Source organism: Ostrea edulis, chromosome 8 (genome assembly GCF_947568905.1).
Source record: "Ostrea edulis chromosome 8, xbOstEdul1.1, whole genome shotgun sequence".
NCBI classification, from domain to species: domain Eukaryota; kingdom Metazoa; phylum Mollusca; class Bivalvia; order Ostreida; family Ostreidae; genus Ostrea; species Ostrea edulis.
In genome coordinates, this window is record NC_079171.1 from 22,676,952 (window position 1) to 22,692,286 (window position 15,335).

General features: G+C 33.9%; 1 protein-coding gene across 1 annotated transcript; it reads right to left on the reverse strand.

Annotated features, from left to right (window-relative positions):
• Nucleotides 1-973: 973 nt before the first annotated feature.
• Nucleotides 974-15,026, reverse strand: LOC125662367 (thioredoxin-like protein 1). The gene is made up of 9 exons (XM_048894558.2): nucleotides 14,828-15,026; nucleotides 12,318-12,414; nucleotides 8,111-8,281; nucleotides 7,183-7,305; nucleotides 5,657-5,723; nucleotides 5,381-5,474; nucleotides 4,393-4,471; nucleotides 4,034-4,138; nucleotides 974-1,784 (listed from the first exon to the last, which is right to left on the reverse strand). Exons 1-9 carry the CDS (start codon nucleotides 14,926-14,928, stop codon nucleotides 1,755-1,757), a joined length of 867 nt encoding a protein of 288 aa, XP_048750515.1. The 5' UTR covers nucleotides 14,929-15,026; the 3' UTR covers nucleotides 974-1,754.
• Between the last annotated feature and the right edge of the window lie 309 nt (nucleotides 15,027-15,335).

Below are 15,335 nucleotides of genomic sequence, written 5' to 3' on the forward strand. Positions count from 1 at the left end.
GTTAATGTTGTGTGGACAGTACATTACACATAATATACCAAATAAGAACGGTATTGGGTATCACAGGTATATACTAAGCTGCAAAGCAATAGGGACCATGTACTCATTAACGTAGATCAGCCTATTAAATGTGAGAGGTAAAACATTATCTGTTGACAATCAAACTTGTCCAGCATGGTAGCGACTCGGATATACTGATCTGCCAATCAAAATATTGCTTGACCTTGATTTTCTGTTGAGAAAAAAACCCAGCTTTGATGTAAAACGTCACTGTATTGCAAGTATGTGGGTTACATGAAACAAAAAATGTTAATACACAATTTATGTCTACATATTAATTCAAAATTCCTTCCACGTCTTTCTTGGTAAAATCTTAAAATTTTACATACAATGCAAACTGCAAAATTGAAGCATCTATTTCTCGAATTAGATGTTTTTCTGGGGCCTGCACCCCCAAGGTTTTTTCTCAATTTGACAGAATTGGCCATTGACTGACCTGCCAGGTAACTGGACATTGATGTGACCATGTGTGAAGCCTAAGCACTCTCCAATTAATTATTGCCCAAGCTGATAAAATTATAAACCTGTCTGGCTTGGTCGTGACCTTGACTTTGGACATACTTGGTACTTGATGAACATGTCTATAGTCAGTAAGTTTGAGAATAGATCTGGGTTTGATCCATTTACTCTTAAATATGTCTGACCTTGTAGTGACCTTGACCCTAGTAGAGATATTGACTTAATGAGCAATGAAGATCAACGGCATGTTGATGTGTATCAGTGTACCAAATATGAAGTCTCCAGACTGACCAACACGTGCGAAGGAGTATGCTCTTCCTTTAAAAAACGGCCAGGGGGACAGGGGTAAAAATCATGGAATGTATATCAATTAAAGATGAAAATGTAAATGTGTATTCAACCAAGTACATATTCTAAATATCTACCTTCCCATCATTTAAACAAAACTCCAATCTTGTATAATTAAAAATAATTTAATGTTTTAACAGAATTACTGACATTTGTATATATGTGTTGATCAACTGGATAAATGTCTTCACCATACACCAATTTATGTGTTCACACATTAAAACTGAACACCATGACAAAAAGTGTTCAGATGACTGTCACAATTTATGTGTTCACACATTAAAACTTAACACCATGACAAAAAGTGTTCAAATGACTGTCACAATTTGTGTTCATACATTAAAATTGAATGCCATAACAAAAAGTGTTCAAGTGACTGTAACAATTTAAAATGCATTAACTTTCAAACATGTATTATCAGTGTAAAAATGAAAGGAATCCCCTCCACAATGTCCAGTTACCGTACTGTGTGAAGTTTAACAAGGCATCTGATGCATCAATTTCTTTAAATACAAAATTGTTGATTAATGAATGAAAGCAAAATACATTGTATGCACATGTACAATGTACATCAAAACTGCTCATCATTTTACTGCCTGTTGTAGATCATGGCATCAAAAACGTTCAAGATTTTATAAATTTTGAGTTACCATACATTAATAGACAAGGCATTAAAATATTGATTTGTGTATACATCTTCAAGAATTTTTTCCTTCTGTAAAAACAAGCATGTATGTAGATGTGTCTCTAGTTCATGATTCAGTAGATTTTCTCATCCAACTGCAGGAAGTTCCTACCCTGTCTCTCAATACCACTTCAATAATCCCTTGTTACCCCCACCCCCCCAAAAAAAAATCCCATAAAAGTTAATCCTAGGATTTCTGTTGTCAGTGACTTTCTCCCTTCTTGCCAGCAACCTGAAAAACAAAAGTCAACAAAATTATCAGATAACTAAAAACTTCCCCTCTCTAGATTTACAATTTATACAACACACTTTATAAGAAATCAAATTTTTCACTGTACAAGGTGGACATTGAATTTAAACACTCTTGTGACATCTTTGGCCATTGTGACATCATTCTAATCATCTGTTTGACATCAACACGTCACATTTCATGAATGACTTGTTCACGAGGAAAAGAGAGACTCATTTTACCCAAAACAAAAGGATAACAGATATACAGTCATCTAATGCAATACAGTTATTGAAAGTTTTGAAGTCAACACAAATCTTTACATATTCAATGTTCACTGAGCTCACAGGTCAACGCAAATATTGCATTTTGAGGGTAGCTAAACCATGCTATTGACACAAGAAAATGTTAGTAATTGATTTATCACATGATTGATTTACAAAATTGCTACACGTAACAACCCCCCCCCCCCCAAAAAAAGGTCGAAGCACAAAAGTCCCATAACTCCTGTAAAATTTGTCAAATCAAAATGACAGCACAATATGATCAACTACACATGGTGACTACCAATCCTACAAAATTTGAACGAAATCCGTTGAGCGATTTCGTAGGAGTTGTGTCCACAAAGTGTTTCTATAGTCTAGCATGTACAAATTTTACACTTAAAAAGTCCCATAACTCCTGTAAAGCTTGTCAAATGAAAACGACATTGCAATATTATACATTTATTGCATGATAGTGAGGGAGACAAGATTTATTCACCCAAGAAAAATCGTATTCACCGAGGGTAACACCCAAGGGGAATATGATTTTTCTTGGGTGAATAATCTTCATGTCTCCCGAATATTCATACAATAAATGTATAATATTGGACTGTCATTTTCATTTGACAACTTTTACAGGAGATATGGAACTTTTTAAATGTAAAATTTGTACATGCTACACTATTGTGCATTTGATTTGATTTTCATAAGACTTTCCACAAAGTGTTTCTATAGGGTAGAATCCCGTGGGGATCCGGGTTAGAATAGGTCCTCAGTATCCCCTTGCTTGTCGTAAGAGGCGACTAAATGGGGCATTCCTTTGGATGAGACCGTAAAAACCAAGGTCCAGTGTCACAGTAGGTGTGGCACGATAAAGATCCCTCCCTGCTCAATGGCCATAAGCGCCGAGCATAGGCCTAAATTTTGCAGCCCTTCACCAGCAGTGGTGATGTCTCCATGTGAGTGAAATATTCTCGGGAGGGACGTAAAACAATATTCAATCAATCTAGTGTAGCATGTACAAATTCAACAAAGTCCCATAACTCCTGTAAAACTTGTCAAATCATAATGGTGGTTCCATATGATCAACTGTGACTAACAATCTTATAAAATTTGAACAAAATCCGTTGAGCGGTTTCAGAGGAATTTTATACACAAAGTAAAGTGGGACAGACGGATGCATCTACTATAACTTTGTATCCTCCTGTCCAGACAAAATATGCACATCTACACATGGCAATGAAGCACTGTACAAAGTTTCAAGTCCATCCGATAAGCTATATAGAAGCATTCACAAGATTTTGTGACAAACAGATAGACGGACAGAAAGTACAAAAATATGTCCCCCCCCCCCCCCCCCCCCCCCCCCCCGAAAGACGGGAGACATAGCTACACGTATACCTGATTGGCTATCTTTGTTTACAGATAGTTGAAAGTGATTAGAGATGATTTTAGTACATGTGCACTTTGTTCATACAAGTCCCAAATATTCTCCACAATCAACTGGTAAAATTTATAGAATCAATGACTTCACAGTGGTATCCATGTTAATCAAATTCTAAATGGTATTCTGGTTAATTGAATTCTACAGTGGTATTCTTGTTAATCAAATTCTACAGACATTTTCCTGATAATTAAATTCTACAGTGGCATTCCTATTAATTAAATTCTTCAGTTGTATCAGACTATCTCCATTAATTGAATTCTACAGCGACATCCATTCTACAGTGGTAACTCCGTTAATTAGATTCTACAATAATGTGGTAGTCCCGTTAATTAAATTCTACAATGGTAACCCTGTTGAGATGGTATTTCTGTGAATTAAATTTTACATTGGTATTCCTGTTAATTAAATTCTACAGTGGTAACCCTGCATTGTAGGCTTGTGGAGAATTTGAAAGGTTTGTGCACAGTTATGAAAAAATTCAAGAAAACACATCACAGTACGATTGAATTTATCCTGCAGCTGACATACTAGTTAACTCTTACCCGCTTAAATTCTGCCATATTTGTTGTGTCTAGAGGTGAACCGACAAAACCGAAGTAGTCTATCTGTGTTGTCTCTGCACCAGACTGGTTGTCTTTGATGAATACCTGACACACGAGGGAAAAAAGTCAAACTTTAGAAACCTTTATACAGTAAATATACATTTGTTGACATACTTTTTTTTTTTTTTTTTTTTTTTTTTTTTTACAGTTAAAGTACATTGTTGAATTTTTATGTTATTTCTAATCTATCCTAACATGCCTAAAACTGGATATTTTTTCATACAGAGCTGTATTTGACGTATACATATATCTAAATCAGATTTTCAGGGCAGTCCTAGCTAACACAAAACAGTACTCACTGTTACGTTTCCGACATTTTGGAACTTAACAAATCGTAGAGGTATCAAAGTACCCTCCTTCAGGTCAGCTGGAGTCAGACTGTAAAACAAGACCACAAGAGTTATCTTTCTTGTCAGAGTAAAATTGACAGATTCTCATATAAATGACATTATTTGCTATGGTTACATACTATGAATGTGTATCAATATCAACCAATCAGGGACTTCATTCAGAATTTGGAGGAACCTCACTTTGCACATTCTTAAGCTTATAAATATATAACAAAGGAGAATGAAGTTAAATTTTGGAGGAATAAAATTAGAAATGATGAAAGTGAAATGATCAAATTAACATGGCTGGTAAGTGATTAGAAGCTGATCCTTTTGCGCTTGAAACTTTTTCGAAGAGTTATCTGCCCTAAATGAAAATCTAATTTTTTAAATGTATCAACCGTATAAAAATGATTACTGTAAAAGTGGGGGAAATTTACACTAATTCCGCAGTCACCTAAAAAGTACATAAATTTCCCCCACACGCATACTTATGAACAGTTGATGTAGTATATATTATATTCAGTTACCACATAGTTTTCCCCTAAGCGCAATATTGGACACGGAAAAGCGCTATTACAGTAATTTTAATTTTACACTTTTATATAGAAAACTTTTCCAAGAAATTTGTATGAAAATACTTCTTTTCAAAACATATTAATACGACATGCTCCTCTCACAGACTTCACAGTAAAATTCAAGGTTAAATGAATGGAGCAGAATCATCAAAACTCCTATGATGGATTATTTTCATTTGATAAACCCTTCGAAAATACTACCACGATTACAAAAATCACACCATCCCTTTATTATATAAGAACTGTGATCATTATACATTGATTACCTGAAGTGTGAAATTTTCTCACACAAAGCAGCTAGGTATTTGAATTAAGAGATAAGATATGCATCTAAGTGACCTAGACTAATTCTGTCTAATCAGGGTTCTACAAAAGCTTACTCTAGAGTCTGTACTGCCCCCATGTTCTCCGCTTGGTCAAAATCCAAAGATCGAGGGAGATTCTGAAAGATCTTCACGGTCTTTGGACCGTTTTCTGAAAAGAAGAAAAATTCAGGTTGACATATTCACAATCTGTAGTTTATTTACGGCAATACAAGCTGTAACTCTGATATTTTTTTTTGCTGGGCTTTGTAAGCATCAATTCACATCTATTTACAAAGCCCAGCAAAAAATACCAGAGTTACAGTTAAGAAGTTTAAGTGCAGTTCTACTTACCCTCCGGTGCATACAGCTTCAGAGAATGTAACTTCACACTCTGTGTGAACTCCACACTGATGAGTAACTGTAATTAAATGTTACATCTATAATTATATCTGATGACTACATATATTACATCTGATAATTACATTTCATGATAATTATATTTATCAATCTGACAATTACATTTAAAATATTATACATTACATCTGATAATTTCATTAACAGAACAAATATTTTAACTCAAAATGTGTACAGTGTATATTATCAACAGTAAGATGGATTATTACAACTACATTTTTGTAACATTATCAAAGAGTACATCAATAATATTTCATAGCATTATCACATAATGTAAATTATTGAAATGTAGGGAACATCTGAAATATACAATGTGTATGCTATCAGAAGAAATCCCTCAATTTGTAAAAATATATATGGAGTTAAACTTTGGTATCTCAAACATTGATTTTTCAAATACCATGTCAAAGTTAAAGTTAGAAGTTCCAAAAACATTTTCAATATGTATTCTAACTTCAATATCTCAAATTCTCAGATATATCAAAGTTTTCTCTAGGACCCAATCGAATTCGAGATTACGAGGTCTGGCTGCAAAATAAAGAGGTCCATGAGCCAAATTGCTCACCTGATTCACTTTGGACCATATTTAAAGATTTACCCTATATATTTGCAAGTAAAATTTTGATCCCCTATTGTCGCCCCAACCTATTCCCCGGAACCATGTTTTTTTTTTTTTTTTTACAAACTTGAATCTGCACGATGTCAGAAAGCTTTCATGTAAATTTGAACTTGTCTGGAACAGTGGCCCTTGAGAAGATTTTCTCTATATATTAGCACGTAAACTTCTGCTTCCCTATTGTGGCCCCGTCTCTATCCTGGGGCCAAGATTTCAAACTTGAAGAATCTGTACTATGTAAGAAACTTTGATGAAAATCTAAACTTTTCAGGACCAGTGGTTCTTGAAAAGAAGATCGATTGATTGCATATTGTTTAACGTCCCACTTGAGATTTTTTAACTCATATGGAGACGATGATTTTTAAATGACCTTATTTTTTGGATTTTTGTGCTTATCTCCCTTTTCAATGGGGTATGGCCCTTCATTTGAAGAAACTTGAATTCCCTTCACCCAAAGATGATTTGTACCATGTTTAATTGAAATTAGTCCATTGGTTCTGGAGAAGATTAAAAAAATTTGTCCATACATTTTCCTTATTTCAATATTATCTCCCCTTGGAGAGGGGCGTTGCCCTTCATTTGAACAAACTTGAAGATTTGTGCCAAATTTGGTTGAAATTTACTAAGTGGTATTGAAGAATAAGATGAAAATGCAAAAAGTTTACAACATCAACGACATGATGGACAGCTTTGATCAGAAAAGCTCAGTCGAGCCTTTGGCTCAGGTGAGCTAAAAATGACTATGTTTTGATATGGTACATAGGTATATATATATATATATATATATATATATGCAATCTTATTTCGTCACATGAATGTTTGGAGAAGAAATCCTTCAAACTTGTACCTGTTCATCACAGTCGGATTCGAGGTAGCCTCCCTTTGTTGTGAGAGCATGACTGAGGGTGTGGTCATCTGCCTCATTCAGACACTCGCACCCCGACTTGTTTATCATCGAAGACAGATCCATCTACAATAAAAATCATCATTTCCATTACAGACCCATCTACAATAAAAATCATTGTTTCCATTACAGACCCATCTACAATAAAAATCATCATTTCCATTACAGACCCATCTACAAAAAAAATCATCATTTCCAAGACAGTTTTTACACAACTACTTGCAGACAACTTACAAACCTTTTGATGAATTTGCATGTACAACTTGAAACACCGAATAGAAAACACATTCAGCATTTCGTTTATCTGCAATCAACACATGATCATGTCTACTGGTGTTATCTTTTTAAAAATCTACCAAGAGAGCTATTGACAGATTGAGAGTATAACTGTTCTTTGATGTGATGCTAGTAATATTTCACGTAAAATACATAAATGCAATGATACTGTTCTGGAAACATTAGGTATTTCTTATAATCTCCCCCTGAAAACAAAACTATGTCAGTCTGTCTGTTAAGCCCTGGCAGAGTGTAAGTGAAATTACGTGTCTTGAAAGAATAAACACTATTACAACATGCATGTCCCTTTACTGTGACCCAGTTATACATACATGTTTCTGCACTGTGACACAGTTATACATACATGTTTCTGCACTGTGGCCCAGTTATATTTACATGTCCCTTGTCCCTTTACTGTGATCCAGTTATACGTACATGTCCCTTTACTGTGACCAACTTATACATGCATGTCCCTTTACAGTGACCTAGTTATACCTACATGTCCCTTTACTGTGATCTAGTTATACGTACATGCCCCTTTACTGTGACCTAGTTATACGTACATGCCCCTTTACTGTGACCTAGTTATACGTACATGCCCCTTTACTGTGACATCATCTGTTCCCTCCTCTCCGTCTCCCATCCACCTCTTGATCTTCTCCTCCAAAGCAGCTGCATCTGCTCCCTTCATTTCATCTACTTTCACTTTGTTTTTGTAGAGGATGAAAGTTGGCATTGCTGTCACACCTTGACTCTGAGCTGTTTCCTAACAACATACACAAGCATGGAAATGCAATTAAAATGAAAATAGAATTTATAATCTCCAGCAGTTTCCCCACCTATATATGATAACCTAGACCAGGGACGGGGTAATGATATCCAGTAATCATAATCAAATTGATAACTTTGATAAAAGTGTAATCCTGATTACTTTTGGTTACGGCAGTAAAAGTTCATTCTTGAATACATGTGTATTATTACTACCGTAACTTGATCCGAAGACGTGAAGCGTTGAGTTTGATCTGATGATCCGCGCCTGTCAACGAGACATGATCCAACTTTTAGGATCAAGTTACTGCAGTAATGATAAATCTATTATATACATACCCCCTTATGCATTTTAAATCCACATTTATAAGATAATAAATGTAATCCAAATTATCAAAAACACAGACATACAGTGAAATTATGTTTTGTGTACGCAGTTTTGTTTGTGACGCGGTTAATATTTTCCACAACCCCCCCCCCCCCCCCCCCACATTGCATTGATGCATTGTGACATCATCAGTTTCAGACGATACTCAAACGGGATCAGACAAACCAGTGTGGTGATCCGGAAAATCGGATCACACTCTGTGAAATCCACAGTATCAAATAACGAAACATTGATGGGTATAGAATAAATAAAATTATCATTGTTGATATCAAGTGAACAATTTTTCAAATGGTGTAGCATTTCAATTGATATTACTGCCTCCGGGTGTGGTAAAATCATGTCATGTAACGAGCGAATCCTCCAATACTAGCTCATAGTCAACAGTCACTTTTATTGCGTTCAGACATTTCACGTCACTCAGAGTGTTTGTATATATACTTAGGAAAATGATCATAACGTACAGTAACTTCGATTTTGACTTCATTTGATTTGAACAACATAACTGTTGCACAACATTTGGTTTTTCCTGAAGAAAAAACAATCTCTTCAGGCTTGGTTTTATGAAAGTAAAGTGTAAAATATAACTGTTTTTTTGTGTGCATATCTGGGAATGCAAAAACTAATTCAAATTTTGTTACACATAATTATCTTTTTGATATATCAGTAAAGTGTTGGATTTATGTTTTTATTTAGATCAGCTATATTTTATTATAACACATGCTGTGGGTCAGTTTGGGTAATACAGTGGAGCAGTACGGAGCTGTTAAAACAGCCAAATCCTAGACTGCAGATCTCATCCCCTCGGTGGAATTTCCCTATCCCACAATCATGCTAATTATTAATTATAATTAATACTATTAAAATTATGACAACAAAGACATTGACATGATTTTCATAAAATTAAAAATGATCGGTAGCAGAGTGCATTCTATGAACATGTTATATTTATCTATAGCAGAGTGTCTTCTATGAACATGTTATATTTATAGCAGAGTGCATTCTATGAACATGTTATATTTATAGCAAAGTGCATTCTATGAACATGTTATATTCATCTATAGCAGAGTGTCTTCTATGAACATGTTATATTTATCTATAGCAGAGTGTGTTCTATGAACATGTTATATTTATCTATAGCAGAGTGTCTTCTATGAACATGTTATATTTATCTATAGCAGTGTGTCTTCACATGTTATATTTATAGCAGAGTGCATTCTATGAACATGTTATATTTATAGCAGAGTGCATTCTATGAACATGTTATATTTATCTATAGCAGAGTGTCTTCTATGAACATGTTATATTTATCTATAGCAGTGTGTCTTCACATGTTATATTTATAGCAGTGTGTCTTCTATGAACATGTTATATTTATCTATAGCAGAATGTGTTCTATGAACATGTTATATTTATCTATAGCAGTGTGTCTTCTATGAGCATGTTATATTTATTTATAGCAGAGTGTCTTCTATGAACATGTTATATTCATCTATAGCAGAGTGTGTTCTATGAACATGTTATATTTATCTATAGCAGTGTGTCTTCTATGAACATGTTATATTTATCTATAGCAGAGTGTCTTCTATGAACATGTTATATTTATCTATAGCAGTGTGTTCTATGAACATGTTATATTTATCTCTAGCAGTGTGTCTTCTATGAACATGTTAGATTTATCTATAGCAGAGTGCATTCTATGAACATGTTATATTTATCTATAGCAGTGTGTTCTATGAACATGTTATATTTATCTATAGCAGTGCCTCTTCTATGAACATGTTATATTTATCTATAGCAGTGTGTCTTCTATGAACATGTTAGATTTATCTATAGCAGAGTGCATTCTATGAACATGTTATATTTATCTATAGCAGTGTGTCTTCACATGTTATATTTATAGCAGTGTGTCTTCTATGAACATGTTATATTTATCTATAGCAGAATGTGTTCTATGAACATGTTATATTAATCTATAGCAGTGCCTCTTCTATGAACATGTTATATTTATAGCAGTGTGTCTTCTATGAACATGTTATATTTATAGCAGTGTGTCTTCTGTGAACATGTTATATTTATCTATAGCAGAGTGTGTTCTTTGAACATGTTATATTTTATCTATAGCAGTGTGTCTTCACATGTTATATTTATCTATAGCAGTGTGTTCTATGAACATATTATATTTATCTATAGCAGTGTGTCTTCTATGAACATGTTATATTTATCTATAGCAGTGTGTCTTCACATGTTATATTTATAGCAGTGTGTCTTCTATGAGCATGTTATATTTATCTATAGCAGTGTGTTCTATGAACATGTTATATTTATCTATAGCAGTGTGTCTTCTATGAACATGTTATATTTATCTATAGCAGTGTGTCTTCTATGAACATGTTATATTTATCTATAGCAGTGTGTTCTATGAACATGTTATATTTATCTATAGCAGTGTCTCTTCTATGAACATGTTATATTTATCTATAGCAGTGTGTCTTCTATGAACATGTTAGATTTATCTATAGCAGAGTGCATTCTATGAACATGTTATATTTATCTATAGCAGTGTGTCTTCACATGTTATATTTATAGCAGTGTGTCTTCTATGAACATGTTATATTTATCTATAGCAGAATGTGTTCTATGAACATGTTATATTAATCTATAGCAGTGCCTCTTCTATGAACATGTTATATTTATAGCAGTGTGTCTTCTATGAACATGTTATATTTATAGCAGTGTGTCTTCTGTGAACATGTTATATTTATCTATAGCAGAGTGTGTTCTTTGAACATGTTATATTTTATCTATAGCAGTGTGTCTTCACATGTTATATTTATCTATAGCAGTGTGTTCTATGAACATGTTATATTTATCTATAGCAGTGTGTCTTCTATGAACATGTTATATTTATCTATAGCAGTGTGTCTTCTATGAACATGTTAGATTTATCTATAGCAGAGTGCATTCTATGAACATGTTATATTTATCTATAGCAGTGTGTTCTATGAACATGTTATATTTATCTATAGCAGTGTGTCTTCTATGAACATGTTAGATTTATCTATAGCAGAGTGCATTCTATGAACATGTTATATTTATCTATAGCAGTGTGTCTTCACATGTTATATTTATAGCAGTGTGTCTTCTATGAACATGTTATATTTATCTATAGCAGAATGTGTTCTATGAACATGTTATATTAATCTATAGCAGTGCCTCTTCTATGAACATGTTATATTTATAGCAGTGTGTCTTCTATGAACATGTTATATTTATAGCAGTGTGTCTTCTGTGAACATGTTATATTTATCTATAGCAGAGTGTGTTCTTTGAACATGTTATATTTTATCTATAGCAGTGTGTTCTATGAGCATGTTATATTTATCTATAGCAGTGCCTCTTCTATGAACATGTTATATTTATCTATAGCAGTGCCTCTTCTATGAACATGTTATATTTATCTATAGCAGTGTCTTCTATGAACATGTTATATTTATAGCAGAGTGTGTTCTATGAACATGTTATATTTATCTATAGCAGTGTGTTCTATGAACATGTTATATTAATCTATAGCAGTGTGTCTTCTATGAACATGTTATATTTATCTATAACCGTGTGTTCTATGAACATGTTATATTTATCCCTTTACCTGACATTGATCTACATCCAACTTGAGGAATACAACATTAGTGTACTTGAGACTCAATTCCCCGTAGAGTGGGGCAATTCTTCTACAAGGCCCACACCTAAAGATAAAGAAGAAAGAAAAATTGAAGGAGATATAAAGTCAGTACCTTTTGAATAAAACATGACTGTATACGTATCATTTTTTTAAACAAACACCCAATTCTTCTCTTTTCTGCTTTTCATCTTATCTTGAAATTAAGGACACCAAGTCTACGAGAAAGACGCACAATCTAAAGATGAATGACAAATTAATCAAGTAGGGCCATAATTAAAAATATGTTTGTTTTCCCTCTCCCGACCCTAAATTTCAGAAGAGGATTGGTAGGTAGGTAAAAGTTTTTTCAGCCAGCAGAATTTTATCTAATAATATGAAATCCCCATGACCATTAACAAAGCCCGATACCAAAACGTCATGAAGCACATCATTCAACGTTTCCTCTTGAAACTCGTTAAGTTGGTTCTTGCGTAAAGTTCTGTTTTGACTGCCACATTTAGCAATTAGGGGACGGTGTTGTACATGTATAACGGTTGATTCTTCAAATACTCCAATTTCATCGAATTTATTCTGCTATTTATGCCATATAATATAACACTTAAATAAAGGCAGGTAGAATGTTAACTACGGACAACAGTGTTGTTATTTCGGACATATGGTGTTATAAATTTGGACAGTTAGTAAATTCGGTTGCTGCTTATTTTGTGATTCACTGGCATTTTATGCTTTTGTTTTTGCACATTATGTTAATTTATATGTGGTAGTGATTTCAATTTTGTTTATTTAAGAAATGAACATCACTTATGAGCTGTTCATGGTCAGTATGAACGGATTTGGATTTGAGGCAAATTCTGTGAATCGCGCTAGTGATTCACAGAGAATTTGCCTCAAATCCAAATCCGTTCATATTGACCATGAACAGCTCAAAAGTGATGTTCATTTCTTATATTTATATTCCTTAACTAAAACACCGTTTGTTTACATTACTTCTATTTTGTTGCATAAAATGAACTCCTAGCCTCTGTCACAGTTATTGTGACATACGTCAACACATAGACATGACATCACATTTCGTCTCACCCTGCCTTTTATCAACATTGCAAGGTGCACCGTATTTTTGAGGTAGGAGACCGCAAGATTGGGATGATAATCCACGCAAGTTTACGATCTTAATCCAAAGGTGTGACTTGCGAGATATAATCCGTTCATAGTCAATGTGAACGGATTGTGTCGCGCCCTGAAATTGGTTGGTTCATAGAGGAAAATGTGATTTGCAATATAAATATAATGTTTTAATCATAGACTTGTCGGAAGATCAACTTTTACCAGAGATTATGAAAGAATGTTTCAACAGGACTTGAATTTGCCAATCAAACAAAATGGATGCTTACATCTTATACACTGAGTGGCCAAAAGTATTGCAACAAACATGGCCGACGTCATCGCCGTAAACGTCGTCTCGGTATTTATATTCTATTTTTATTAGGATAGATAACGTGTTGGAACATAAAATCCTGGGTAAACATTTATGTGGGTATGATTGTTGAGGGGAACCGTGAATAATTACGGAACAGCAGATGATTTCCGGTATTGTAACGAATGTAAATAATGTCAAAGAAAAAACAAGAGTTGTCATCAGATGTTAAAGAATTAATCGTAGATTTAAACTTAAGGGGATTGAATAACAACAAAATCAGCAAAACAATAGGAATACATCGAAGTACTGTTGGGAGAATTTTAAAGAAATTTAATGAATCGGGAAGTGTAGAAAACAACCGGAGAAGTGGCAGGCCAAGACTGACTGATGACAGGGGTGATCGTAAAATTTTCAGACTGATAAAAACGAATAGTTGACAATCTCTACGTGATATTACAACATCTTTTAACAACACAATGTCTGTAAAAGTATCAAATAGAACTGTTCACTGTAGATTAAAGCAGGAAGGCTACAGAAGGGGAAAAATTCAGAGGACTCTGACCATCAGTAAAGTGAATCGACAACGACGAATTTTGTGGTGTAGAAATAAGAGACACTGGACAAATAAACAGTGGCAGAAAGTTATATTTTCTGATGAAACACAGGTGGTAATTGGACAGAATAACTCTGTTAGTTTATGGAGAAAGGCCTCAGAAAAGTGGAAACCATTTGAATTCTAAGACCCACAAAGTACTTCATTTAATGAATTGAAAATATCTGTTGGAAGTGAACAGTTTGACATAAACAGATCGGACATTATAAAGTTACTCTGAGTCACCGTTAGAATTTCCTCTGCTATTATACTAATATCTGACAAATCCAATCCTTAAATGATGAAGTATTCTAAAGTTTGTTATCAGTAACATCACATATAATGCCATTGTAAAATATGCTCAGTCTTGTTACTTTATTTTGATCGCAGCACTACGAATAAATACTTCAATGAACACTTCACGTCTAGAAATCATCAATGGGTTTTCTTTTTGATAGTTTTGCTTACCAAGTGGCATAGAAGTCCACTACAACGAGCTTAGTACCCGCATTAGTCAGCTCTGGTTGGAACTGAGAATCCTCTGTCACCATTCGCACAGTCCCCGTCATTTTGTCGTGTTTGTTTATGATGAAGCAATATTAGTTCCGACGCCGGTTTTCCTTTTTCAAGTCTCGAACATTCGCGAGACGGGGAAAACTAAAACTAAAGTAAATGGCAGAGGGACTAGGAATATCCGGTTAAAAGTAGTTGAAATATATATCTATTGATTTGGTGAGAGTTAATTTAAATATTTCAAAAAAAAAAAAAGAGTACCGAATTAAAACACAATGTTTCAAATTTACAATTCATCATAATCCGAACGTTGCATAAATTTTCAATATATAAACAAAAATTAAAAGCTTCTAAACAGTTTGAATAAATTGAATAACATTGACTCAGTTTTTGTTTGTTTGGTTTTTTGTTTTTTTTAAATTGGCAGTCCGAAAGTTGTTGATGGTTAAAAATGAATAAATCT

Coding starts and splice junctions, on each gene's coding strand:
- LOC125662367 (XM_048894558.2), bottom strand. CDS start 14,928: ATGACGGGGACTGTGCGAATGGTGACAGAGGATTCTCAGTTCCAACCA. Junction 7,306..8,110: donor ATGTCACAGTAAAGGGGCAT/GTACGTATAACT, acceptor TTTTTATTGTAG/ATGGATCTGTCTTCGATGAT. Junction 5,724..7,182: donor AATCCGACTGTGATGAACAG/GTACAAGTTTGA, acceptor ATTTAATTACAG/TTACTCATCAGTGTGGAGTT.